This window comes from Lissotriton vulgaris, chromosome 8 (genome assembly GCF_964263255.1).
Source record: "Lissotriton vulgaris chromosome 8, aLisVul1.2, whole genome shotgun sequence".
Taxonomy (NCBI): Eukaryota; Metazoa; Chordata; class Amphibia; order Caudata; family Salamandridae; genus Lissotriton; species Lissotriton vulgaris.
In genome coordinates, this window is record NC_141696.1 from 1,565,782,100 (window position 1) to 1,565,809,908 (window position 27,809).

At 48.3% G+C, this 27,809-nt stretch overlaps 1 protein-coding gene across 1 annotated transcript in view; it reads right to left on the reverse strand.

The window, feature by feature from the left end:
* The window catches only part of SPAG17 (sperm associated antigen 17), a 1,900,597-nt gene that overhangs the window by 1,184,280 nt on the left and 688,508 nt on the right, over positions 1–27,809 (reverse strand). The window contains exons 12-13 of the mRNA XM_086935838.1: positions 24,532–24,669; positions 17,352–17,465 (exon numbers count right to left, since the gene is read on the reverse strand). Of these exons, the coding sequence (XP_086791964.1) occupies positions 17,352–17,465; positions 24,532–24,669 (252 nt within the window). The remainder of the gene's footprint in view (positions 1–17,351; positions 17,466–24,531; positions 24,670–27,809) is intronic.

A 27,809-nucleotide genomic window follows, 5' to 3' on the forward strand; every position in this document is an offset into this window, starting at 1 on the left:
GAGGCTATGCGGGCACCGAAATGCCGAAGTTACCTAGCCCAAAGGGCTGCGGCTGCACAAGTCTTTACAGACATCGGGAGTCTTCGCTGACGAGCCAGGAGCCGGAAGGAAGGATTTGCTGGCCGGCGACCAGTGGAAATAGTTCGTAGAGATCCAAGCCTGGATCAGAGATGGATGACACCTGAAAGCAGAGGGGACTAAGTTCGTACTACTAGCCAGTAGTCAGAGGGTACCAGGAGGGCACCGGATGATCGTCACCTCGACTAGGTGAGTGGGCGACGAAGGCTCTGCAGTCTCCCGGACCAGGAGGCGTTGTCGGCGACCAGGATGGAGGTGCGAGTTGTCCCACGAAGGTTGATGCTGTCGGCGTCGCTGGGCCCAGGATTGGGGCAACAAGGCTTGGCAAATTTCAGGGCCACGTGGTGGGCCTAAAATGGCGTCTTGAGTGGACCAGGAGGGTCCGGGGTGTTCCTCTCTCAGAAGGGAGCAAAGGCCAGTCTGGAGCAACCAGACCAGCAGCGTTGGTTGTCGGGTGTCGTCAAGAAGGTCACAAGCCAGCGGCTAGTAACCAGACAACGTGCTGAACAGCAAAGAGCAGAAGGGCCCCACGCAGATCGTGGAGATGCTGGGAGGCTGCACTTCGGTGCTGGATCTGCCCAGGGTCGGGGCTTCTCGGACCCCAGAGCACTCACCAGAGGATCCCTCGGTGGTCGTGCTGGTTAAGAAATTGTGCAGGTCTTGATGATGGCCGGTCCCTCGAGGTCTCGTCGCACCCACGGATCTCAGCTGAGCTGACGATGTGGGTAGAGGTCAGAGGTGCCAGGGAAGCCGGTTCTCGTCGAGCTGGGCCGTCGGATTCCTGAGGAAGGACTTGCAGCAAACCGCAGAGTTCTTAGGTGGTGCCTGCGGATGCAGGGTGACTACTCCTTAGCCACAAGGGAGAAATCTTGAGAAGAGTCGAGAGTTCCTTTCGTAGAAAGTATTCTTGAATCAAAGATGATCTAATTTGGAAGGGTCCCCGCTCCGGCCTTTATCCTAAAGAAAGGGGTGGGTACATGACTAGGTCCTGCCCTAGGGGTGGGACCAGGAAGGGGGGTAGTTACACCCCTCTCCCCTGGCGGACTTTCCCCAGGTCAGGGGCTGCGCGCCCCTGGAACTGGTTCTAACCGGCAGATGCGTAGTGAGCACCGGGGTGCCACTCCGCAGTCACCTTCTTGTAAAGCCCTGCCTACCCAGGATACACAAAACCCTGTCTGGGATGGTGCGAACACCGCCCCGGACAGGAAACCCTTTGTCCAAGCTCTCCTCGCTGGAAGGACTCCCAGCAGCAGGAGGTCAGACTCGTGTCTGTGGTGGCAGCGTCCTTTTTGTGGAGCTGAGGCTTCAGTTAACTTTAACCGGGGTTCACAGTTACGTACATGTTGTGTCCCTCTAGAAGGGCGGAATGCTAACCTCGTCGCCAGCATTGGTGAGGGGGCAGCATCCCGATTCGTATGACACCTTACTCGACATGTCTTGATAACGCTATACCGAAGTTACTAATATGGTACGCGTTATCATGGAACAGCCATTGGGTCTTGGTTCCGCAAGCTGCAACCGGGCTCGGCTCGTGCCAGAGCCCAATTCACACTATTCCACGCCCTCTGCCTTCAGGATTGTCAAGGCCTGCCATAGGAGTGACTGATAGGAACTCGGGTGTCCATTCTAGGGTTAGATATAGGGATACTGTTATGTTATGTTATGTTACTATTTGTTTTGTAGAGCGCTCAGCTGCTCCAAAGAGCGTCCCGGCGCTAAAGATCTATACCTAAAGCAACGGGCGAGTACGCCACGTTGCTCCAGCTGTCGCGCAGCCAGTTGTGTCAGATTTAGATGGCCATCCAGGGGTGGCATAATACATGCTTCAGCCCCGGGTAGGCCCTGGGTACACCGATGCCCTGAGTTACAGGGTCTGACAAGGTAGCCCAGGTCCAATTGGGTAATGCACCTAAGGTACACACATCAATTTAGCGAGAGAACAGCTAGGCTGTGGGTCTGATTGGCAGGCCCACAGCCCGAGAAAGTCGTAAACCAGTGAAACAAAAGCAAAAAATCTGGGTGATCATAGGATTGCAGACCCTACTCTCCTACACCCATGAGTCTTCAAAGCTCCTTGGCTTGCATTCTTTCCTGGTTTCTAGGGCTCCCCATGAGTCTTCATAGGACCTTGGCTTGCATCCCTACCTGGTTTGTAGGGGTCCCCATGAGTCTTCATAGGACCTTGGCTTGCATCCCTACCTGGTTTGTAAGGGTCCCCATGAGTCTTCAAAGGACCTTGGCTTGCATCCCTACCTGATTGTAGGGGTCCCCATGAGTCTTCATAGGTCCTTGGCTTGCATCCCTCCCTGGTTTGTAGGGGTCCCCATGAGTCTTCAAAGGACCTTGGCTTGCATCCCTACCTGGTTGTTGGGGTCCCCATGAGTCTTCATAGGTCCTTGGCTTGCATCCCTACCTGGTTTGTAGGGGTCCCCATGAGTCTTCAAAGGACCTTGGCTTGCATCCCTACCTGGTTTGTAGGGGTCCCCATGAGTCTTCAAAGCTCCTTGGCTTGCATTCTTTCCTGGTTTCTAGGGCTCCCCATGAGTCTTCAAAGCTCCTTGGCTTGCATTCTTTCCTGGTTTCTAGGGCTCCCCATGAGTCTTCATAGGACTTTGGCTTGCATCCCTACCTGGTTTGTAGGGGTCCCCATGAGTCTTCAAAGGACCTTGGCTTGCATCCCTACCTGGTTGTAGGGGTCCCCATGAGTCTTCATAGGTCCTTGGCTTGCATCCCTACCTGGTTTGTAGGGGTCCCCATGAGTCTTCAAAGGACCTTGGCTTGCATCCCTACCTGGTTGCAGGGGTCCCCATGAGTCTTCATAGGTCCTTGGCTTGCATCCCTACCTGGTTTGTAGGGGTCCCCATGAGTCTTCAAAGGACCTTTGCTTGCATCCCTACCTGGTTGTAGGGGCCCCCATGAGTCTTCATAGGTCCTTGGCTTGCAGCCTACCTGGTTTGTAGGGGTCCCCATGAGTCTTCAAAGCTCCTTGGCTTGCATTCTTTCCTGGTTTCTAGGGGTCCCCATGAGTCTTCAAGGGACCTTGGCTTGCATCCCTACCTGGTTGTAGGGGTCCCCATGAGTCTTCATAGGTCCTTGGCTTGCATCCCTACCTGGTTTGTAGGGGTCCCCATGAGTCTTCAAAGGATCTTGGCTTGCATCCCTTCCTGGTTTGTAGAGGTCATCGTGAGTCTTCATAGGTCCTTGGCTTGCAGCCTACCTGGTTTGTAGGGGTCCCCATGAGTCTTCAAAGCTCCTTGGCTTGCATTCTTTCCTGGTTTCTAGGGGTCCCCATGAGTCTTCATAGGACCTTGGCTTGCAGCCTACCTGGTTTGTAGGGATATCCATGAGCTTTAAAGGACCTTGGCTTGCAGCCCTACCTGGTTTGTAGGGATACCCATGAGCTTTAAAGAACCTTGGCTTGCAGCCCTACCTGGTTTGTAGGGATACCCATGAGCTTTAAAGGACCTTGGCTTGCAGCCCTACTTGATTTGTAGGGGTCGCCATGAGTCTTCATTGGACATTGGCTTGCAACCCTACCTGGTTTGTAGGTATACCCATGAGCTTTAAAGCACCTCATCTTGCATCCCTACCTGGTTTGTAGGTATACCCATGAGCTTTAAAGGACCTTGGCTTGCAGCCCTACCTGGTTTGTAGGGGTCCCCATGAGTATTCAAAGGACCTTGGCTTGCATTCCTACCTGGTTGTAGGGGTCCCCTTGAGTCTTCATAGGTCCTTGGCTTGCAGCCTACCTGGTTTGTAGGGGTCCCCATGAGTCTTCAAAGCTCCTTGGCTTGCATTCTTTCCTGGTTTCTAGGGGTCCCCATGAGTCTTCATAGGACCTTGGCTTGCAACCCTACCTGGTTTGTAGGTATACCCATGAGCTTTAAAGCACCTCGGCTTGCAGCCCTATCTAGTTTGTAGGGATACCCATGAGCTTTAAAGGACATTGGCTTGCAGCCTACCTGGTTTGTAGGTGTCTCCATGAATCTTCAAAAGACCTTGGCTTGCAGCTCTGTTTGTAGGGGTCCCCATAAGTCTTCAAAGGGTATTGGCTTGTAGCCTTCCTGGCTTGTAGGGGTCCTCTTTAGTCTTCAATTGACCTTGGCTTGCAGCTCTGGTTTGTAGGGGTCCCCATGAGTCTTCAAATAACCTTGGCTTGCAGCCCTACCTGGCTTGTAGAGATACCCATGAGCTTTAAAGGACCTTGGCTTGCAGACCTACCTGGCTTGTAGGGATATTCCTGAGTCTTCATATGACCTTGGCTTGCAGCCCTACCTAGTTTGCAGGTATCCCCATGAGTCTTCAAAGGACTTTGGCATGCAGCCCTACCTGGTTTGTAGTGTCCCCAAGAGTCTTCAAAGGGCCTTGGCGTGCAGCCTATCTGGTTGTAGGGGTCCCCTTGAGTCTTCAAAGCACTTTAGCTTGCATCCCTATCTGGTTTGTAGGGGTCCCCATGAGTCTTCAAAGGAGCTTGGCTTACAGCGTATCTGGTTGTAGGGGTCCCCATGAGTCTTCAAAGCACTTTAGCTTGCATCCCTATCTGGTTTGTAGGGGTCCCCATGAGTCTTCAAAGGAGCTTGGCTTGCAGCGTATCTGGTTGTAGGGGTCCCCATGAGTCTTCAAAGGAGCTTGGCTTGCTGCCTTACCTAGCTTGAAGGGATACCCCTGAGTCTTCAAAGGACCATGGTTTGCAGCCCTACCTAGCTTGTAGGGATACCCCGGAGTCTTCAAAGGACCAGGTCTTGCAGCCCTTCCTGGCTTGTAGGGATACTCCTGAGTCTTCAAAGGACATTGGTTTGCAGCCTTTCCTGGTTTGTAGGGATACCCATGAGCTTTAAAGAACCTTGGCTTGCATCCCTACCTGGTTTGTAGGGGTCATCGTGAGTCTTCATAGGACTTTGGCTTGCAGCCTACCTGGTTTGTAGGGGTCCCCAAGAGTCTTCAAAGGTCCTTGGCTTGCATCCCTACCTGGTTTGTAGGGGTCCCCTTGAGTCTTCATAGGACCTTGGCTTGCATCCCTACCTGGTTTGTAGGGGTCCCCATGAGTCTTCAAAGGACCTTGGCTTGCATCCCTTCCTGGTTTGTAGGGGTCATCGTGAGTCTTCATAGGTCCTTGGCTTGCAGCCTACCTGGTTTGTAGGGGTCCCCAAGAGTCTTCAAAGGTCCTTGGCTTGCATCCCTACCTGGTTTGTAGGGGTCCCCATGAGTCTTCAAAGGACCTTGGCTTGCATCCCTTCCTGGTTTGTAGGGGTCATCGTGAGTCTTCATAGGTCCTTGGCTTGCAGCCTACCTGGTTTGTAGGGGTCCCCATGAGTCTTCAAAGGTCCTTGGCTTGCATCCCTACCTGGTTTGTAGGGGTCCCCATGAGTCTTCAAAGGACCTTGGCTTGCATCCCTTCCTGGTTTGTAGGGGTCATCGTGAGTCTTCATAGGTCCTTGGCTTGCAGCCTACCTGGTTTGTAGGGGTCCCCAAGAGTCTTCAAAGGTCCTTGGCTTGCATCCCTACCTGGTTTGTAGGGGTCCCCATGAGTCTTCAAAGGACCTTGGCTTGCATCCCTTCCTGGTTTGTAGGGGTCATCGTGAGTCTTCATAGGTCCTTGGCTTGCAGCCTACCTGGTTTGTAGGGGTCCCCATGAGTCTTCAAAGCTCCTTGGCTTGCATTCTTTCCTGGTTTCTAGGGGTCCCCATGAGTCTTCATAGGACCTTGGCTTGCAGCCTACCTGGTTTGTAGGGATATCCATGAGCTTTAAAGGACCTTGGCTTGCAGCCCTACCTGGTTTGTAGGGATACCCATGAGCTTTAAAGGACTTTGGCATGCAGCCCTACCTGGTTTGTAGTGTCCCCAAGAGTCTTCAAAGGGCCTTGGCGGGCAGCCTATCTGGTTGTAGGGGTCCCCTTGAGTCTTCAAAGCACTTTAGCTTGCATCCCTATCTGGTTTGTAGGGGTCCCCATGAGTCTTCAAAGGAGCTTGGCTTGCAGCGTATCTGGTTGTAGGGGTCCCCATGAGTCTTCAAAGCACTTTAGCTTGCATCCCTACCTAGTTTGTAGGGGTCCCCATGAGTCTTCAAAGGAGCTTGGCTTGCTGCCTTACCTAGCTTGAAGGGATACCCCGGAGTCTTCAAAGGACCATGTCTTGCAGCCCTTCCTGGCTTGTAGGGATACTCCTGAGTCTTCAAAGGACATTGGTTTGCAGCCTTTCCTGGTTTGTAGGGATACCCATGAACTTTAAAGAACCTTGGCTTGCATCCTATCTGGTTGTCGAGGTCCCCATGTGTCTCCAAAGCACCTTGGCTTGCATCCCTACCTGGTTTGTAGGGGTCATCGTGAGTCTTCATAGGACCTTGGCTTGAAGCCTACCTGGTTTGTAGGGATACCCATGAGCTTTAAAGAACCATTGGCTTGCAGCCCTACCTAGTTTGTAGGGATACCCATGAGCTTTAAAGAACCTTGGCTTGCAGCCCTACCTAGTTTGTAGGGATACCCATGAGCTTTAAAGGACCTTGGCTTGCAGCCCTACCTGGTTTGTAGGGGTCCCCATGAGTCTTCATAGGACATTGGCTTGCAGCCTACCTGGTTTGTAGGGGTCCCCATTATTCTTCAAAGCACCTCGACTTGCATTTCTTCCTGGTTTCTAAAGGTCCCCATGAGTCTTCAAAGGACCTTGACTTGCAGCCCTGCCTGGTTTGTAGGGGTCCCCATTATTCTTCAAAGCACCTCGACTTGCATTTCTTCCTGGTTTGTAGGGGTCATCGTGAGTCTTCATAGGACCTTGGCTTGCAGCCTACCTGGTTTGTAGGGGTCCCCTTGAGTCTTCAAATGACCTTGGCTTGCAGCCCTTCCTACTTTGTAGGGATACCCATGAGCTTTAAAGAACCTTGGCTTGCAGCCCTACCTAGTTTGTAGGGATACCCATGAGCTTTAAAGGACCTTGGCTTGCAGCCCTACCTGGTTTGTAGGGGTCCCCATGAGTCTTCATAGGGCATTGGCTTGCAACCCTACCTGGTTTGTAGGGTTCTCCATGAGTCTTCAAAGTACCTTGGCTTGCAGCCCTACCTAGTTTGTAGGGGTCCCCATGAGTCTTCATAGGACATTGGCTTGCAGCCTACCTGGCTTGTAAGGGTCCCCATGAGTCTTCATAGGACATTGGCTTGCAGCCTACCTGGTTTGTAGGGTTCTCCATGAGTCTTCAAAGGACCTTGGCTTGCAGCCCTACCTGGTTTGTAGGGGTCCCCATGAGTCTTCATAGGACATTGGCTTGCAGCCTACCTGGTTTGTAGGGGTCCCCATTGTTCTTCAAAGCACCTCGACTTGCATTTCTTCCTGGTTTCTAGGGGTGCCCATGAGTCTTCAAAGGACCTTGGCTTGCAGCCCTGCCTGGTTTGTAGGGGTCCCCATTATTCTTCAAAGCACCTCGACTTGCATTTCTTCCTGGTTTCTAGGGGTCCCTATGAATCTTCAAAGCACCTTGGCTTGCATCCCTACTTAGTTTGTAGGGATACCCATGAGCTTTAAGGACCTTGGCTTGCAGCCCTACCTGGTTTGTAGGGGTCCCCATGAGTCTTAAAAGAACCTTGGCCTGCAGCCTACCTGGTTTGTAGGGGTCTCCATGAGTCTTAAAAGAACCTTGGCTTGCAGCCTACCTGGTTTGTAGGGGTCCCCATGAGTCTTCAAAGGATCTTGGCTTGCAGCCTACCTGGTTTGTAGGGGTCCCCATGAATCTTCAAAAGACCTTGACTTGAAGCTCTGTTTGTAGGGGCCCCCATATGTCTTCAAAGGACATTGGCTTGCAGCTTACCTGGCTTGTAGGGGTCCCCATAAATCTTCAAAGGATCTTGGTTTGCAGCCCTACCTGCATGTTCCCCAACAAGCTGGTATATGACTTGAGCCTACACCGAAGCCTGATTCATCTTTATGGAGCCCTGCCCAGGGTCTTGGCTTGCAGTTGTGGTGCTTCCCCTTTTAACATCTGAAACCCCCAATGAATCACAATCGAAAGCCATAGACCCCCAGCCAATTTCTGCAATTAGAGCCTCAACAATGATAGACAAAAATACACAAACACCATATGAACTGAGCACTTCTACAACTGAATATTTAATTATGAGAGCAACTGCACACCGGTTTAAGACCTAGATTTCAGAAGTGGTACTCTACCTGTGGAAGTATTTCAGAAGTGGTACTCTGCCTGTGGAAGTATTTCAGAAGTGGTATTCTACCTGTGGAAGTATTTCAGAAGTGGCACTGTGCCTGTGAAAGTATTTATTAGGTGGTAGTCTGCCTATGGAAGTATTTCAGAAGGGGTACCCTGCCTATGGAAGTATTACAGAAATGGTACTCTGCCTGTTGAAGTATTTCAGAAGTGGTACTCTGACTGTGGAAGTATTATAGAAGTGTTACACTACCCGTGGAAGTATTTCAGAAGTGGTACCCTGCCTGTTGAAGTATTACAAAAGTGTTACTCTGCCTGTTGAAGTATTTCAGAAGTGGTACTCTGCCTGTGAAAACATTTCAGAAGTGGTACTCTGCCTTTGGAAGTATTTCAGAAGTAGTACTCTGCCTGTTGAAGTATTTAATAAGTGGCACTCTGCCTGTGGAAGTATTTCAGAAGTGGAACTCTGCCTGTGGAAGTATTTAATATGTGGTACTCTGCCTGTGGAAGTATTTCAGAAGGGGTACCCTGCCCGGGGAAGTATTTCAGAGGTGGTACTCTGCCCTTGGAAGTATTCCAGAAGTGGTACTCTGCCCATGGAAGTATTTCAGAAGTGGTACTCTGACTGTGGAAGTATTATAGAAGTGTTACACTGCCTGTGGAAGTATTTCAGAAGTGGTACCCTGCCTGTGAAAGTATTACAGAAGTGTTACTCTGCCTGTTGAAGTATTTCAGAAGTGGTACTCTGCCTGTGAAAACATTTCAGAAGTGGTACTCTGCCCTTGGAAGTATTTCGGAAGTGGTACTCTGCCCATGGAAGTATTTCAGAAGTGGTACTCTGCCCATGAAAGTATTTCAGAAGTGTTACTCTTCCTGTGGAAGTATTTCAGAAGTGGTACTCTGCCCGTGGAAGTATTTAATAAGTGGTACTCTGCCTGTGGAAGTATTTCAGAAGGGGTACCCTGTCCGGGGAAGTATTTCAGAGGTGGTACTCTGCCCTTGGAAGTATTCCAGAAGTGGTACTCTGCCCATGGAAGTATTTCAGAAGTGGTACTCTGACTGTGGAAGTATTATAGAAGTGTTACACTGCCTGTGGAAGTATTTCAGAAGTGGTACCCTGCCTGTGAAAGTATTACAGAAGTGTTACTCTGCCTGTTGAAGTATTTTCAGAAGTGGTACCCTGCCTGTGAAAACATTTCAGAAGTGGTACTCTGCCCTTGGAAGTATTTCGGAAGTGGCACTCTGCCCATGGAAGTATTTCAGAAGTGGTACTCTGCCCATGACAGTATTTCAGAAGTGTTACTCTTCCTGTGGAAGTATTTCAGAAGTGGTACGCTGCCCGTGGAAGTATTTAATAAGTGGTACTCTGCCTGTGGAAGTATTTTAGAAGTGGTATTCTGCCTGTGGAAGTATTTCAGAAGTGGGACTCTGCCCATGAAAGTATTTCAGAAGTGTTACTCTTCCTGTGGAAGTATTTCAGAAGTGGTACGCTGCCCGTGGAAGTATTTATTAAGTGGTACTCTGCCTGTGGAAGTATTTTAGAAGTGGTATTCTGCCTGTGGAAGTATTTCAGAAGTGGTACTCTGCCCGTGGAAGTATTTAATAAGTGGTACTCTGCCTGTGGAAGTATTTTAGAAGTGGTACCCTGCCCATGGAAGTATTTCAGAAGTGGTACTCTGACTGTGGAAGTATTATAGAAGTGTTACACTGCCTGTGGAAGTATTTCAGAAGTGGTACCCTGCCTGTGAAAGTATTACAGAAGTGTTACTCTGCCTGTTGAAGTATTTCAGAAGTGGTACTCTGCATGTGAAAACATTTCAGAAGTGGTACTCTGCCCTTGGAAGTATTTCGGAAGTGGTACTCTGCCCATGGAAGTATTTCAGAAGTGGTACTCTGCCCATGAAAGTATTTCAGAAGTGTTACTCTTCCTGTGGAAGTATTTCAGAAGTGGTACTCTGCCCGTGGAAGTATTTAATAAGTGGTACTCTGCCTGTGGAAGTATTTCAGAAGGGGTACCCTGTCCGGGGAAGTATTTCAGAGGTGGTACTCTGCCTGTGGAAGTATTTCAGAAGTGGTACTCTGCCCATGAAAGTATTACAGAAGTGTTACTCTGCCTGTTGAAGTATTTTCAGAAGTGGTACCCTGCCTGTGAAATCATTTCAGAAGTGGTACTCTGCCCTTGGAAGTATTTCGGAAGTGGCACTCTGCCCATGGAAGTATTTCAGAAGTGGTACTCTGCCCATGACAGTATTTCAGAAGTGTTACTCTTCCTGTGGAAGTATTTCAGAAGTGGTACGCTGCCCGTGGAAGTATTTCAGAAGTGGTACTCTGCCCATGGAAGTATTTCAGAAGTGGAACTCTGCCTGTGGAAGTATTTTAGAAGTGGCATTCTGCCCGTGGAAGTATTTCAGAAGTGGTACTCTGCCCATGGAAGTATTTCAGAAGTGGTACTCTGCCCATGGAAGTATTTCAGAAGTGGTACTCTGCCCATGGAAGTATTTAATAAGTGGTACTCTGCCTGTGGAAGTATTTTAGAAGTGGTACCCTGCCCGTGGAAGTATTTCAGAAGTGGTACTCTGCCCATGGAAGTATTTCAGAAGTGGAACTCTGCCTGTGGAAGTATTTTAGAAGTGGTATTCTGCCTGTGGAAGTATTTCAGAAGTGGTACTCTGCACATGGCAGTATTTCAGAAGTGGTACTGTGCACATGAAAGTATTTCAGAAGTGGTACTCTGCACATGGAAGTATTTTAGAAGTGGTATTCTTCCTGTGGAACTATTTCAGAAGTGGTGCTCTGCCCGTGGAAGTATTTAATAAGTGGTACTCTGCCTGTGGAAGTATTTTAGAAGTGGTACTCTGCCTAAGGAAAGTATTTCAGAAGTGGTACTCTGCCTGTGGAAGTATTTCAGAAGTTGTACTCTGCCTGTGGAAGTATTTTAGAAGTGATATTCTGCCTGTGGAAGTATTTCAGAAGTGGTACTCTGCCCATGGAAGTATTTCAGAAGGGGTACCCTGCCTGTGGAAGTATTTTAGAAGTAGTACCCTGCCCGTGGAAGTATTTCAGAAGTGGTACCCTGCCCGTGGAAGTATTTTAGAAGTGGTACTCTGCTCATTGTAGTATTTCAGAACTGGTACTCTGCCCGTGGAAGTATTTCAGAAGTGGTACTCTGCCCATGGAAGTATTTCAGAAGTGGTACTCTGCCAGTGGAAGTATTTCAGAAGTGGTACTCTGCCTGTGGAAGTGTTTCAGAAGGGGTACCCTGCCTTTGGAAGTATTTCAGAAGTGGTACTCTGTCTGTGGAAGTATTTCAGAAGTGGTACCCTGCCTGTGGAAGTATTTTAGAAGTGGTATTCTGCCTGTGGAAGTATTTCAGAAGTGGTACTCTGCCCATGGAAGTATTTCAGAAGTGGTACCCTGCCCGTGGAAGTATGTCAGAAGTGGTACCCTGCCTGTGGAAGTATTTTAAAAGTGGTACTCTGCCCATGGAAGTATTTCAGAAGTGGTACTCTGCCCGTGGAAGTATTTCAGAAGTGGTACTCTGCCCATGGAAGTATTTTAGAAGTGGTATTCTGCCTGTGGAACTATTTCAGAAGTGGTGCTCTGCCCGTGGAAGTATTTAATAAGTGGTACTCTGCCTGTGGAAGTATTTTAGAAGTGGTACCCTGCCCGTGGAAGTATTTCAGAAGTGGTACTCTGCCCATGGAAGTATTTCAGAAGTGGAACTCTGCCTGTGGAAGTATTTTAGAAGTGGTATTCTGCCCGTGGAAGTATTTCAGAAGTGGTACTCTGCCCATGGAAGTATTTAATAAGTGGTACTCTGCCTGTGGAAGTATTTTAGAAGTGGTACCCTGCCCGTGGAAGTATTTCAGAAGTGGTACTCTGCCCATGGAAGTATTTCAGAAGTGGAACTCTGCCTGTGGAAGTATTTTAGAAGTGGTATTCTGCCTGTGGAAGTATTTCAGAAGTGGTACTCTGCACATGGCAGTATTTCAGAAGTGGTACTGTGCACATGAAAGTATTTCAGAAGTGGTACTCTGCACATGGAAGTATTTTAGAAGTGGTATTCTTCCTGTGGAACTATTTCAGAAGTGGTGCTCTGCCCGTGGAAGTATTTAATAAGTGGTACTCTGCCTGTGGAAGTATTTTAGAAGTGGTAACCTGCCCGTGGAAGTATTTCAGAAGTGGTACTCTGCCCATGGAAGTATTTCAGAAGTGGTACTCTGCCCATGGAAGTATTTCAGAAGTTGTACTCTGCCCGTGGAAGTATTTCAGAAGTGGTACACTGCCCATAAAAGTATTTCAGAAGTGGTACTCTGCCAGTGGAAGTATTTCAGAAGTGGTACTTTGCCTGTGGAAGTATTTCAGAAGGGGTACTCGCCCTGTGGAAGTATTTCAGAAGTGGTACTCAGCCTGTGGAAGTATTTTAAAAGTGATATTCTGCCTGTGGAAGTATTTCAGAAGTGGTACTCTGCCCATGGAAGTATTTCAGAAGGGGTACCCTGCCCGTGGAAGTATTTTAGAAGTGGTACCTGCCAGTGGAAGTATTTCAGAAGTGGGACTCTGCCCGTGGAAGTATTTAATAAGTGGTACTCTGCCTGTGGAAGTATTTCAGAAGTGGTACTCTGCCTGTGGAAGTATTTTAGAAGTGGTAGCTGCCAGTGGAAGAATTTCAGAAGTGGTACCCTGCCCGTGGAAGTATTTTAGAAGTGGTACTCTGCCCATTGTAGTATTTCAGAAGTGGTACTCTGCCCGTGGAAGTATTTCAGAAGTGGTACTCTGCCCGTGGAATTATTTCAGAAGTGGTACTCTGCCCATGGAAGTATTTCAGAAGTGGTACTCTGCCCGTGGAAGTATTTCAGAAGTGGTACTCTGCCTGTGGAAGTATTTTAGAAGGGCCTGTGGAAGTATTTCAGAAGTGGTACTCTGCCTAAGGAAAGTATTTCAGAAGTGGTACTCTGCCTGTGGAAGTATTTCAGAAGTTGTACTCTGCCTGTGGAAGTATTTTAGAAGTGATATTCTGCCTGTGGAAGTATTTCAGAAGTGGTACTCTGCCCATGGAAGTATTTCAGAAGGGGTACCCTGCCCGTGGAAGTATTTTAGAAGTGGTACTCTGCCCATTGTAGTATTTCAGAACTGGTACTCTGCCCCTGGAAGTATTTCAGAAGTGGTACTCTGCCCATGGAAGTATTTCAGAAGTGGTACTCTGCCCGTGGAAGTATTTCAGAAGTGGTACTCTGCCTGTGGAAGTATTTTAGAAGGGCCTGTGGAAGTATTTCAGAAGTGGTACTCTGCCTAAGGAAAGTATTTCAGAAGTGGTACTCTGCCTGTGGAAGTATTTCAGAAGTTGTACTCTGCCTGTGGAAGTATTTTAGAAGTGATATTCTGCCTGTGGAAGTATTTTATAAGTAGTACCCTGCCCGTGGAAGTATTTCAGAAGTGGTACCCTGCCCGTGGAAGTATTTTAGAAGTGGTACTCTGCCCATTGTAGTATTTCAGAACTGGTACTCTGCCCCTGGAAGTATTTCAGAAGTGGTACTCTGCCCATGGAAGTATTTCAGAAGTGGTACTCTGCCAGTGGAAGTATTTCAGAAGTGGTACTCTGCCTGTGGAAGTGTTTCAGAAGGGGTACCCTGCCTTTGGAAGTATTTCAGAAGTGGTACTCTGTCTGTGGAAGTATTTCAGAAGTGGTACTCTGCCTGTGGAAGTATTTTAGAAGTGGTATTCTGTCTGTGGAAGTATTTCAGAAGTGATATTCTGCCCATGGAAGTATTTCAGAAGTGGTACCCTGCCCGTGGAAGTATTTTAGAAGTGGTACCCTGCCCGTGGAAGTATTTCAGAAGTGGTACCCTGCCTGTGGAAGTATTTTAAAAGTGGTACTCTGCCCATGGAAGTATTTCAGAAGTGGTACTCTGCCCGTGGAAGTATTTCAGAAGTGGTACTCTGCCCATGGAAGTATTTCAGAAGTGGTACTCTGCCTGTGGAAGTATTTCAGAAGTGGTACTCTGCCTGTGGAAGTATTTCAGAAGTGGTACTCTGCCCATGGAAGTATTTCAGAAGTGGTACTCTGCCTGTGGAAGTATTTCAGAAGTGGTACTCTGCCCTTGGACCCCTCCTTTCATCCACCACTGAAAGAAGACCCCTGGTTCTCTGCCTAATGGGATTCACACTTGTGTCCCACATGGCTGGTCCAACGGTGTCTTAAGATCAGCCTGCAGCAGGACAAGGAGGTGGCGTAAGATTTTCAAGGCAAACATATGAAGTAGCCAAAACCTTTCCTGATGGACAGCAGCTCTGTATGAACAGCAAGCACACACCCAACAGGAAAACGCCAAGGGGTTTACTAAGTGAGATGCCTGTTACATGGCAAAGTACTCTGTGCCACTGTTAGACCTGTCAGCCCTAGGGTGGCCTTTCCCTATTTTTGTTGCCCTTGCCTCATTTTTTCCCACCTTCTTTTTGTTGACCTTAGGTCTCCGGGCACCTTCCCATTGGTAATCAATGCTAAGGTGCAGGTGCTCTCTTCCCCTAACATGGCTGCAACTGACCCCTGCTACTGCAGCGTGGTCTTGTTAGACGCACTTCAGTAGCCAGGAGCTGGCTGGAACCCTTAAACATTGTTGCAATACCAGCCTACCGTCCCTGCCCATAGCTAGAGTGACGAAGCTCCTGGAACCTTCCGAAATAGGGGAGTGGTCACCAACTGCCATCTTAGAGAGTGGTCACCTGACCTGGGACTATAAAAGAAAAGGGAGGGAAACTTTCCAGTCAGTTGGGGCATGACTGGCCTGGGGGACCCTACGCAGGAGACTTAGGCGGTAGGGCCTAGTCAGGAACCTATACCACTGGGGGTGACAGGGTTTAGGCACTGCCCACCAAGCTGTGTGAGGAACATTGAACTAACCCACTGATCTGGCCCGGCAGGAGGGGAACCCAGGGACCACCTGAAGTGCCCTGCTGAGGAAACTTGTCAAGCCTTCAACTCAAAATCCCCCCCTCTCTCTTCAAGTAACTTCCTACCAAGGGCGCAGGAACCATCTAGCGCCGAAAGAACCTGCCTACCTGTACTAACCAGGACTTCTGGGGAACAACCAGGCAACCAGCGCCTGTCATCTGCCCTGCTTGGACTGTGTCCCTCCCCAAGCTGCCCAGCGTGGCCTGGCCTGCATGAACTGCCTGAATTGAGAAGCGCTCTTCCTTAGCGCTAGAACACTGGCCTGCCCTACCTGCCCAGCGCTCCCCTGCTGTGCTCTGCAGTGCTAGTGAGGAACCTGCCCCAGCGCTATCTCTACCAAGCGCTGCATTCCCCCCCCTGAGCGCTGTGACCTGAGAAGCGCTGTAGACTGCCAAGAACTGCCGCTGCGCGCAGTGCCCCACGAAGGGCTGAATTGAGCTCCACTCACTGCAGGGAGGTCTGGCCGTGAAGCGCTGTAATCGGAGCGCTGTGATTTGCCCCCCGGCAGCCCTCGGTGCTATGAGAGGGCCGCCGCTGTGTGGTGGTGGGCCGCGCCCGGCCCGAGTGTCTGCAGTCCTGGCAGTGGCCCCCAGAGCCATGGGGAGAACGCCGCGATCATCTGCTAGGCTGTGCCCTGCCTAGACGCCCCGCTGCCCTTCGCGCAAATTCCTGTGAGGTCGCACTAGGCCGCAAAGCCTGAGGCCGGGATCTCTCTTCACGTGACGGGGACGCGTCACGAACTCCGCCCCCACAGCGAACCAATTGGTCCGCGCTGCCGAGCCCCCGGAAAGCGGGCCGTGGATTGGCTCGGGGGCCCGGCATCCATTCAGCCCAGGCCTGTGACGGGCCCAAGCAGCTTCACCTCCCCGGACAGGACTGCCAGGGCTCCCGAGGAGCCCGCGAGCCTCCACCTGCCGGCACAGGCCCCGGAGGGCCGGAAACTGATTGGGAGGCCGCGTGGGGCCTACCAGGAGGGCCCACTCTTCCCTAAGGCCTGCTGGGTTCGCCGCAAGGGCCTGAGTGGCCGAAGAAACCAGGTAACCCCCGGGGTGGAGGGCAGAAGGCCACAAGGAGGCCCCGAGTTCGCCCCTTCTCTGGGGAACACTGTTGTTGGGTCCCGTTGGCCCTAGTTGTGCGCAGGAGACCTCTGAATTGGGCCAAAACATTGTCGAGGCCCCATGGTGATAACTATTCCTGCCTAATGAAGTGCTTTTTGAGTTCTCCATAAATGAAGTTCCATACCTGTGCTTTCATTAGGAGGTGTTGCTTATGCCCACATGTCATGGTTGCTCTTGCCTTATGAAACATTAAATGCACGCTAAGAGCATGGAATTGCATGGAGTCATCTTAGGAAATGGTTTATTCCTGCCTGATGAATGGGTCAATAATGCTAAAAGAAATGTCTCTATTTGCTCAAGCGGTTGGTTATTCCTATTTAATGAAATGTCTATCTTGGCCTGATGTAATGTTCATACTGCTTATGTATTGAGAAGCTGACTGCAACCTCATGCACCATATCAGCCCCTGCTAAATGCAATATTGATGGTGGTTTCCACTAATGAATTTTTTGCAGGTGCTGACTAGGAGCAAGGCTGATGCCAGGCCTACAGTTATTTCATATTTATTATTTATTTATTTATATATTTATGGCTGAGTAATGAAAGGTATGCTCTTCTAAGGAAATGTGAATTTAGTTAATGCTACCTTGATTACCTGTTCACCCCGAAGGATCTATCAGCCGTGACCTTGTTCTAGATAAAAGCTTATTGGTTTTATTCAAACTCACTGGTGTGGTCTCAGTCTTCGCGTGCATTTATTGTCTCCGTGGATGTGTGTGCTGTGTAGTCCCTTAACACCTGATCGCCTCCGGGTGCCTACCTGCTCGTGCCAGTCTACCCCCGGGGAACTGGTGGCCCCAGTTCCTACAGCCACCATCATGCGTGTGGACAGCAACCACCCCGCCCCCAACAGGACCAACCTTAGGGGGTTTACTAAGTGAGATACCTGTTACATGGCAAAGTACTCTGTGCAACCTGCATGCGTGTGGATATAAGGCACCTTGCATTAGGTATGTGACCCTACTTGATCTGTGCAGTCCTTCTGGTCATCTGCTGAGGCTGCCTTTACCATCACATTACCATCACCACCTCAGAGGTTTGAGAACTCCCCTCACCTTCATCTGGACCTTCTTCTGGGAGAGTGTATCATGGCAGTTCAGCAGCTGGGGCCATTTGCTCAGGGTGGGTTTCTGCTCCGCACCTTCGACCAGGAAGGCATTGTAAAGGTTCTGAATAAAACAAAACAAGACACCAGTCAAACATTTTACTTCTTGGAAAGTTTCTACTTCAAAGCACTTCATCCTACCCCAGACCTGGCTCCATGCTGCCTCAGACCAGAGCCGTCTCTTAGCACAACATAACATAACGTGGAGTAGAGCTGCCTCTTAGCACAAAATAACATCAAGTGGATTTGCAAAGCGCACGTTCACCCAAGGGTATCTTGGCACTGCATAACAGATGTTTATTGTTACCCAACTCAATGGTACTCATTTTATCGATCTCAGTAGATGAAAGAGGTTTATACCTGTGACCATGAGGTCAAACGCAGGCCCCTAGAGTGGAGGCATCAGACCCAGCGGGGTTCGAGGTCAGGCCAGACCACCTGCCCGGGGGAGGACATCAACATGCTGACATTGTTTGATTGCACAACTGTAGAGGGCCTTCCCTCGGTGGATGAGGACTACTTTTTCACAATGAAGCCATTGTCTGTGAGGCCATGTGCAGCTCTGCCCTCCACAGGGACCCCAAGAGGCTGCTGGTAGGACAGCCTTACTTCTACTAAAGGTGATCGCACACATCTCTGTCCATCCTCCAACAGACACCAAGGATTCGGACTGAAGAGCAAAGATTCATCTGGTAATGATGAATGGACTCAGACTTGCAATTTCATGGAATAAAAAACCTTGCGAGTTTTAAAAAAGGGTGCCAGGGCCAGTAGCCATCTGCAGCAGGACAAATGGTAAACGTCTTTTACAACAACTGTGATACAACGAACGTCATTAACCCGCATTTTTACTCCGCAAAATCTTTTACACCACAGGGTTTTACACTGTGAACCATTACAACACATTCCCCATAACAACGCCCCAGTGGAGTTAGAATAGTAAATTGCGTTGTAATGGACAATGCGTTGTAATACATGGCGTTGTAAAGCCCTGTGTTGTAAAAGATTTTGTGAAGTAAAAAATGCAGGGTAATGATACGTGTTGTAAAAGATTTTGCGGAGTAAAAAATGCTGAGTAATGGTATACGTTGTAAATGCGAGTGGAGTAAGGTGTCATATTTGGGACAAACTGTTCTTGGAGCTGCAAAGGGTGGAGTAGGCAAGTGCGTTCTCTGGCCCCATCCCCTATCCCTGGCTGCCACTCAAGGTTTTTTGGAAGAGATGTAAGCTGTTTTTACACAGTATTGGCATTAGCAAATACATATATGCAGGTTGGTGCTCAGTTTACAGGGTCCAGGGATCCCAGTTCCAAATAGAATTGGCCAATGTATTTATTTATAAATTGTTTTGGAGGAGATCAACTCGAGGCACCGGACCTCTATGGCCTCAAGAGAAAGTTCATGTGTAACATTGTAAGTTAGTACTCCTCCGCAGTTCATTTGATGTAAAAGTAGTCAAAGAGACCATTGAGCCAAGTTGATAGCAAGAGCATGTTTTATTTATCTTTAGGTAAAAAGTTTTTCAAGAAATCCACCATAAAGGTTACATCCTTAATCCTGTTTAGGATCACACTGAAATGAGACTAACAGCCGACACGTGTTTCACCCGGTGGCTAAAAATAGGCCAGGGCTTTTTCAAGGCTTATATTTTCGAAGTAGCAGCACATCGTATTTCTATTAAGGATTTAAATTCAGTAGATTTTCCTTAATATAAATACGGTGTCGGCTGTTAGATCTTGGGTGTCTCAGGGAGATCTTGAGTGAGTCAGGGTTCCTGTGTGCCTGATGAAGATCTTGGATCTCTCAGAGAGATCTAGGATGTCTCCGGGGTATCGTATAGTTTCTTACCTGTCGGTGTCATTTTCCGGCTTGAAGAATATTCTAAATTCACTAGGCTGTGCATTATTCCGCCATCTAGTGGTTGGGTCCGGAATTGTAGTATTTCTACTCTTTTTATTTTTTTCGTGGCCAAGGTGGGCGTCAACATACCACCATTTGGTGTCCTTCGTGACTACGTTGACGAGCTTCCTCCGGAACCTGCCACCTTTGGCCGCCATCTTCGGATTCTTTTTTCTTGTCTTGTTTTACTTTTGTTTCTCCTTTAATCTTGTAAAGTCTTTTCTCCAGTTTTAATCCCCTTCCTCCTGTCTCATCTTTCTGGCAGAGGAGGGTGGGGTCGCTAGTGAATCCAGAAAGTCTTCAAGCTACAAAACTACACCGACAGGTAAGAAACTATACGCATCGCAGCGTGAAACTTTCTGGATTCATTATGCTGTGCATAGACTTTGTAGTGGTTTGTCCTATTGTGGTGGCTGGGTGGAATATGAGCTCTGGTTACTGAAAATGTGTTGTAAGACCTTCTGTCCCACCTGTACTTCTTTGTTCATTTGGATATCCACACAGTAGTGCTTCGTGAACGTGTGCACTGAAGACCATGTTGCAGCTTGGCAAATGTCTTGAATTGGTGTGTTGGCTAGAAACGCAATCGTTGCTCCTTTCTTCCTTGTTGAGTGAGCATGAGCTGCTCCTTGTAACAGTTGTCCTGCTTGTTTGTGGCAGAGTTGTATGGTTTGTGCAATCCACTGTGCAATGGTATTTTTGGTAACTGATCGTCCCAAAAAACTGAAAGATACAAAGAATTGTTTTGTTTTTCTGCACTCTTTTGTCCATTCTACATAGTGCATCACTGCCCTCCTGGCGTCCAGTGCGTGTAACACCCTTTCTGTGCTTGTGGTTGGTTTTGGAAAAAACTTGGTATTTGGATTGTCTGATTGATGTGGAAACGTGACACCACCTTTGGCATGAAATGCGGGTCCGTTCTCGTGAGAATTCTATCACAGTGTATTTGTAGGTAGGGCTCTTGAAGCGTTAGTGCTTGTAATTCATTCACTCTTCGTAGCGATGTGATAGCTACTAAGAAGGCTGTCTTTAGTGTGAGCATTTGCAGTGTAGCTTTGTGAATAGGCTAAAATGGTGCCTTCATCAATTGTGTTAGCACTACATTGAGGTTCCGTGCTGGCACTCCGTTTGGAGGTGCGGTTCTTTTTGCTCCTTCTAGGAATCTTTTTACCACTTGGGAGGTGAAGAAACTTTCCCCCCGTTTCCCCTCTTATGTAAGCCACTATTGCTGCTAAGTGGACCCTTAGGGATGTGTAGCTTAGTTTATTCTGTAGTAGATGCGTTAAGTATTTTAGTACAGTTGATTTCCTTGTAATCTTTGTTTGTAGTTTCTCCCTAATGCACCATTCAGAGAATCTTTTCCATTTTGCTACGGAGCACTTTCTTGTGGTAGGTCTGCTTGCCTCTCTGAGTACCGCCATTGTGCTCGCTGGTAGTTTAAGGTGTGCAAACTCTAGGTCCTCAGGAGCCATGCTGCGAGGCTGAAGCTCCCTGGCTCTGGGTGTGTTGCAAATAGGTCTATTTGCAGAGTCCCCCATTTGTGGAATATCTTCTGTATTTCTTGTAGGTTGATTTCCCATTCATGGGATGCGGACGTCTGTCTGCTGAGCCTGCCTGCTTCCACATTGTCCTTCCCTGGTAGATTTATTGCTACCCGCTGTGTCCCTCCCTGCTTGTTGATGTAGAACATGGTAGTTGTTTTGTCTGTTTGTAGCAATACCCTGTGACCCTATAGCTGTTTCTGAAAGGTTTTTAAGGCTAGGGACATTGTTTTGAGTTCTAAGTAGATGATGTGCTTTATGGCATCCTGATGTGACCCCAAACCCCTTACTTTGAAGTTGTTTGTGTGCGCTCCCCACCCCATCTGGGAGGTGTCTGTTGTCTTGTAATGGTCACTGCTGGAGTGGGTTGTGTGAATGGTCTCCCTTGTGCTATGTTCTTTTTGTTCCACCACGCTATTTCTTGCTGTACTGCCTGCGTGACAACCACTAGATCTTCTCAACTCCCTGTCGCTTGTTTTGTTGTTTGTGTGGTACTATTTCTATGGCTCTTTTCTTTAAAAGTTCTTTTGTTTCCTGCATCAAATCAGTGAGATTACTCTGCCACTTGGCTTTCTGTTTGGAGGTGGCTTTTCCAGGTCTATACAGTACCCATATTGGATGAGGTTTAGTATCCATTTGATGTTATTTACCTCCACTCCTGGAGGAAGTGTTTATTCTTCCACCTACTGGTGTTGTGTGTTGGAGGATCTACTGTTGTAGATCTTGATTTATTCGTATTCTTTGTATTGACTCTTTCCGCACCCCCTGAGATCTTGGCCAGATGTGCTTTGATTCTGCTGATGAGGCTCGTGGATGAGGGAGGCTGACTCCCCTCTGCCTGTTACCCCTTCCTCAGCCGCACCCTCAAAAGGATTTCTCTTGGGGCTGGTACTGCCAGTTTTGCAGCTGCTCTCCCTGCTGCTGTCCCTGGTTACCTCCTTGATAACCTTGTAGGAAGGTTTGGTGTGGCGCCACAGGTTGGTGGTTACCCCTACCTGTTGGCTCCTTGATGGTGTCCCTCTTCTCATACCTCTGAACTGCAGTGCCCCCATGGACCTTGCTGTTTCGTTATCCTTTTTCAGTTGGTTCAGTTTGCCATCAACTGGTGCCCCGAACAGTTGCTCCCCATTGATGGGTGTGTTGAGAATGTTCTTCTGAACCTCATTCTTGAAGCCTGATATCCTTAGCCAGGCATGCCTCTTTTCTGTGATCCCCAGCATCATGTGCCTGCTTGATGTCTCCTCTACGTCCAGGGCAGACTTCAGACATGTATTTGCCATGTTTTTCCCTTCTTCTACCAGGTGGCTCGCCTTTCTCTGGTATTGCTCTTGTACGTGCTTTAGGAGTTTGCCCACTTCTTCCCAGTGCTGGTATGCGTACCTGTTGATGAGCGCATTGGAATGGGCGTGCACCATTGTATCTCCGCACTTCTTTCCATCTTCCGACCCATTAGGTCCATCCTCTTGCTCTCTTTGTCTGGTGGTGGGCCAGGGTTAGTGGGTATATTTGCTCTCTTCCTAGCCGTGGATGTGATAACCGAGTCAGCTGGGACTGATCCCCTGATGTACATGGGGTCCTTTGAAGAATGTTTCCATTTATTTTCTGCTCGATGAGTTACTGCTCTACACATAGCAGGCTCCTTGAATGCCTCCTTACCCTGGTCCAGTACACTCGGGAGCATGGGCAGGAACTGGCTTCTAGTCTGTGATGGCAACTAGGTCTCCAAGAGGAAGCAAGAATGGGGTTTTCTTCCTCTAGCTGCACTCCATATGTGTCTGAAGCACTTTTGATGGCTTGACTGTAGATCCCTATGTCGTCTGGCGACGAAGGCCTCGACGGATAGGACTCTACACCCTCTTCCGGGGATTCTGCGTTGAGATCTTGCCACTGCAAGTCCTGAGCCTCCGAGGACGTTGAGCCCTGGTAAGTTTGCTCGTCTTCCTTCCCTTCGGTGTTGCCGTAGTACAGCTCTTCCTCTTCCTGTTCCTCTCCAGGTTCAGGCGTGGTCTGCGGTTGAAAATCCTGGACGCACCTTTCAGCTTCGGCTGTGGCTTTCGACGGAATGTTGTAGACTTTCATCTTTTCGTCGAAGTCTCTCTTGCGTTGCAAGATGCTTGCCATTTCACCCTCAAGCCTTGTCTTTTTCTTTTCCATCTCAGCCGCGTGTTCTGCGTAGAGGGTTTTGGCCTTTCTCTTCACGATTGTCGACGTCTAAGTCGAAACAGGTTTCCGGTCTTCGTTTTTGACGTCGAGGCCTCTTTTTTGTGGCTGCTCTTTGGCACCTTTCCCTTGTCTTGGGATTTTGCCCTCTGAGAGTCCTTTTCAAAGGATCCGACGGGCTGCTCGTCCTTAGATGCAGTTGTCGATATTGAGTACTTCGACGGCCCTGCTCCTTTTGAGGACTTTGATTCGCATCTGCAAGTATCAGTGGGTGTTTGGGGTTTGACAACTCTATTACCTCCTTCGACATTTTCTTTTCGACCTCGACGACTATGGCGTCCTTCAGCGAAGTTGTCTTCTTCTCCTCTGAAGAGTCCCAAATCTCAGCGCGATGGAGGTGTTCCCTGCTGCTGCATGTTGTAGTTTGCTCTTCTTTGCCTCTCCCTCACTCTGAGAGTCTTCGGGGTGAACGCTCCATAGGCATTGCAGTCCTCGCTTCAATGATCGAGCGGCAGGCAGAGATTGCAAACCGGGTGTTGTTCCTTTTGCGCGTACTTGTGGTGGAAGTTTGCGCAGAATTTAAATGGAGTTTTGTCAATCACCGCGCCCAGGGTGCCCCCTACATGCGCATTCTCCGTAGAAACATCAAATTCTTCGATGTTCTCTCTTCTTTTGTCAACTTATGTCTTTACTTGTCCTCCGGTGTCTTCTCTGGTGATATTTTTGATGATTCTTCGATTTTTTGTCGATTCTTCTCTCCAAAGTTTTGGAGCTCCTTCACTGTTGATTCCGACCCAATGGCGGAAAAAAGAATCTGAAGATGGCAGCCAAAGGTGGGAGCTTCCGGAGGAAGCGCATTGACGTCACGAAGGGCACCAAATGGTGGAATGTCAAAGTCCCACCTGGGACACAAAAAAAAAAGAGAAGAAATACTACAACAAGATGGCAGAATAATGCACAGCATAGTGAATTCAGAAACTTGGGTTTCTCATAGAGATCCTGGGTTTCTCAAGGATCTTGGTTGCCTCAGGGAGATGTTGGGTACCTCAGAGATCTTGGGTGCCTCAGCAAGATTCTAGGTGTCTCAGGGAGCTCTTGTGTGTCATAGGGAGATTTTAGATGCCTATGGAAGATCTTGGATGCCTACAGGAGATCTTGGGTGTCTCAGGGAGATCTTGGGTGTCTCAGGGAGATCTTGGGTGTCTCAGGGAGATCTTGGGTGTCTCAGGGAGATCTTGGGTGTCTCAGGGAGATATTGGGTGTCTCAGGGAGATATTGGGTGTCTCTGGGAGATCTGGGTGTCTCTGGGATATCTTGGTGTCTCAGGGAGATCTTGGTGTCCCAGGGATCTTGGGTGCCTCAGGGAGATACTGGGTGTCTCAGAGAGACACCCAGTATCTCCCTGTGTCTCAGAGAGAGCCTGTGTTTCTCAGGGAGATCTTGGATGCCTCAGGGAGATTGTGGATGCCTCATGTAGACCTTGGGTGCCTCAGTGAGATTCAGGAAGCCCCATGGAGATCTTCTACAATACCTTCTTCTCCTTTTCCGAGAGGCTAAGGGAGTCCAGCAGGGAGATCATGTGATCTGCGATACTGTGATCCAGTCCATCAGGGCGAGGTGGCGGAACCACCAGACTGGGGGGCTTCAGGTCTTGTTCACTGGCTACAACCTAGAAATAAAAAGAAATATAAAAATATTTTAATGCATTTATGCTCACCTAAAGCATCTGTCACTGCCCTCATGAGAACGACTGTGAGGGACAATGGAAGAAGGTCTGCAAAGGAGCGAGTGATCAATAGTTCCCCACATTCATCACTGGACAAAGTCTTCACTATCTCAGTAGGTTCACCACTGGACACAGTCATCACTAGCTCAACAGGTTCACTATTGGACGGAGAGATCACTAGTTCAACAGGATCACACTGTACAAAGTGATCACTATCTCAACAGGTTTAATGCTGGACACAGTCATCAGTGGCTCGACAGGTTCAATGCTGGACACAGTCATCACTATCTCAACAGGTTCAATGCTGGACACAGTCATCAGTGGCTCGACAGGGTCACTTTTGAACACAGTCATCACTTACTCAACAGGTTCACTAATGTACACAGTCATCAGTGGCTCGACAGGTTCACTATTGGACAGTCATCAGTGGCTCAACAGGTTCAATGCTGAACACAGTCATCAGTGGCTCGACAGGTTCAATGCTGGACACAGTCATCACTATCTCAACAGGCTCAATGCTGGACACAGTCATCAGTGGCTCGACAGGTTCACTATTGGACAGTAATCAGTGGCTCAACAGGTTCAATGCTGGACACAGTCATCAGTGGCTCGACAGGTTCAATGCTGGACACAGTCATCACTATCTGAACAGGTTCAATGCTGGACACAGTCATCAGTGGTTCGACAGGTCTAGCACCAGTCTAGCAGCAGTGTTCTGCAACACCTCAAGTCTGGTATAAAGCTCTTCATTGATGGAGGCCATCAGTGAATTTCCATAATCCAGACGACTGATTATTAGACCCTGAATGAGTGGTTCCCTTGATCCCAATGGGATCCAATGGACGATTTTATGCAGGGTTCGCATTATGCCATGGCAGGTGCCCAGGATATGATTTACTTGGTCTCTCATGACAGCTTGTCGTCTATTTTAACTCCAAGGTTATGTACCATGGGCTTAGGAGATGGACAGGGGCCAAGGCTCGCAGGCCACCAGTCATTGGACCAGAGTTCATGAGCTTTCACAAATCGTATTATCTCGGTCCTACTGGTGTTGAGCTGAAGATGGTTAGTTTGCATCCAGGTGTTTATGTGTGTCGTGCAGCTTTTAAATCTGATTCTGGTGTCTGTTGGGTTGGGTCTGAGAGTGATTAACAACTGAGTGTCATCTGCATATGACATTTCGTCAAACTCATAAGATCTAATTACCTTGGCCAGAGGTGCCACATAGCGGTTGAAAAGCATGGGACTAAGTATCGATCCATGGGGGACTCCCTTATCTACCATCCGACTGAGGGAAACTAGTGTGCCCATTGTACAGTGGTGGTTCAATCTTTCAGGTAGTTTCTCAGCCAATTAAGGGTCTTTCCTCTCACTCCCATCTCCTGCAACCTTTGTTCTAAGGTTCTGTGGGAGATGGTGTTGAAGGCTGCTGACAGATCGAATAGGACCAGCATTGCTGACTGCCCAATGTCCTGGGCGAGTCTTATGTTGTCGACTACCTCTAATAAGGATGTTTCAGTGCTATAACCAGTTCTAAAACCTGACTGAGATGGATTTAAGAGTTGATGGCTTTCTAGAAAGGTTAATTGTTTATTGACAGGGGACTCAAGTACTTTCCCAAAGAAAGGAAGTATGGAAATTGGCCGATAGTTATTAGGCTCTAGATCTGCTGACTGTTTTTTAAGGATTGGTTTGACCCTAGCTGCTTTCCATTTAATTGGAACAGTCCCTAGATTTAACGACATGTTAAAAAGGTCAGTAAGATAATTAAGGAAAGCAGGGGAAAGAGTGAACAGAATATAGGGTGGGACAGAATCGACAGAGGAACCAGATTTGGTCCTGAGGAGGGCTGTTTGAACATGTTCCTGAGTAAATTCTGTAAACTCTTCTAGAAGTACTGTGGTGCGTGTCTGTATGCAGGCACACTCGTTTCTTTACACTATGTTGTTATGTTTAGGGAAATTGTTAAGAATTATGTCAATTTTTTCATCAAAGAACTTAGACAATGTATCTACGCAGTCTTGTGTAGATGGGCTGTTGGTTTAGCAGGAAGGAGGGTTGGTACATTCTTTTAGTATTTTAAGTAGTTCCTTGTGTGAATCTGCAGCCTTGTCAATTCTAGTAATTATATCGTTTTTTTGGCTATCTTCATATTACCTAAATAGTGTCTATAGATGTGTTTGTAGGCTAGCCTGTCCTCAGTGCTTTTAGTTGTTCTCCATTTGTGTTCCACTTTCCTGCTAGCTAGTTTGTCAGTTTGTAGAGATTCAGTAAACCAAGATGACGCTTTAGACTTGTGTTTGACTTTAGATAGGGGGTGCAATAATGTCAAGGGCTTGTGTAATTGCTTTCTCAAAGACGGCCCCTACATGGTCGATATTCTCTGAGCCTGTCAGGAGAGGAAAAAAGTTGGGGGAAAAGGCTGCCAGGCTGACTTTTTCGAGGGCCTGGCCCATTTCTGTTCAATACTTGGATCTTCAAGGGTGGTGGCTGTTTATAAATGGAATTTTAAAAGGCGATGGTCTGAAACAGATCTGAGGTGTCAGTTTCACCATATAACGTTGGCTTAGTTCGTGAAAAGGAGATCAATGGTGTGGCCAGCTGAACGGGTGGGTCCAGTCACCTTCTGTACAAGTGCCAGTGTGTTTAGGTTGGTGATCAATTGATTGGTATCTGTGTCAGAAGAGAGTTCAGCATGGAAATTAAAATCTCCAATGAGAAGGAAGTTATCTGTTGCTAGTACGTGTGGGTCAATGTTCTCAGTCAAACGGTTACTGTAATTAGTTTTAGGACCAGGAAGTCTGTAGACAAAGACACCTCTCCAGGTTCCCTTGTTCTGGTTTTCAATTCAGAAAATACATAGTTCAATCCAATCTGAGGTAATGGTTTCCAAAACTGCTTATCTTAGATCTTGCCCTAGAGGCTATTGCTAGGCCTCCCCCTCTTTTGATGTTTCTGTCAAGTCAAATTAGTTGATATTCAGGGGGGGAGGGCTGATTCGTGAAGCCAGGTTTCACTTATACAACACTTCTGGTTTATCTGAGTCCAGCAGACTCCATACCTCAAGTGCATGTTTGGGGGTT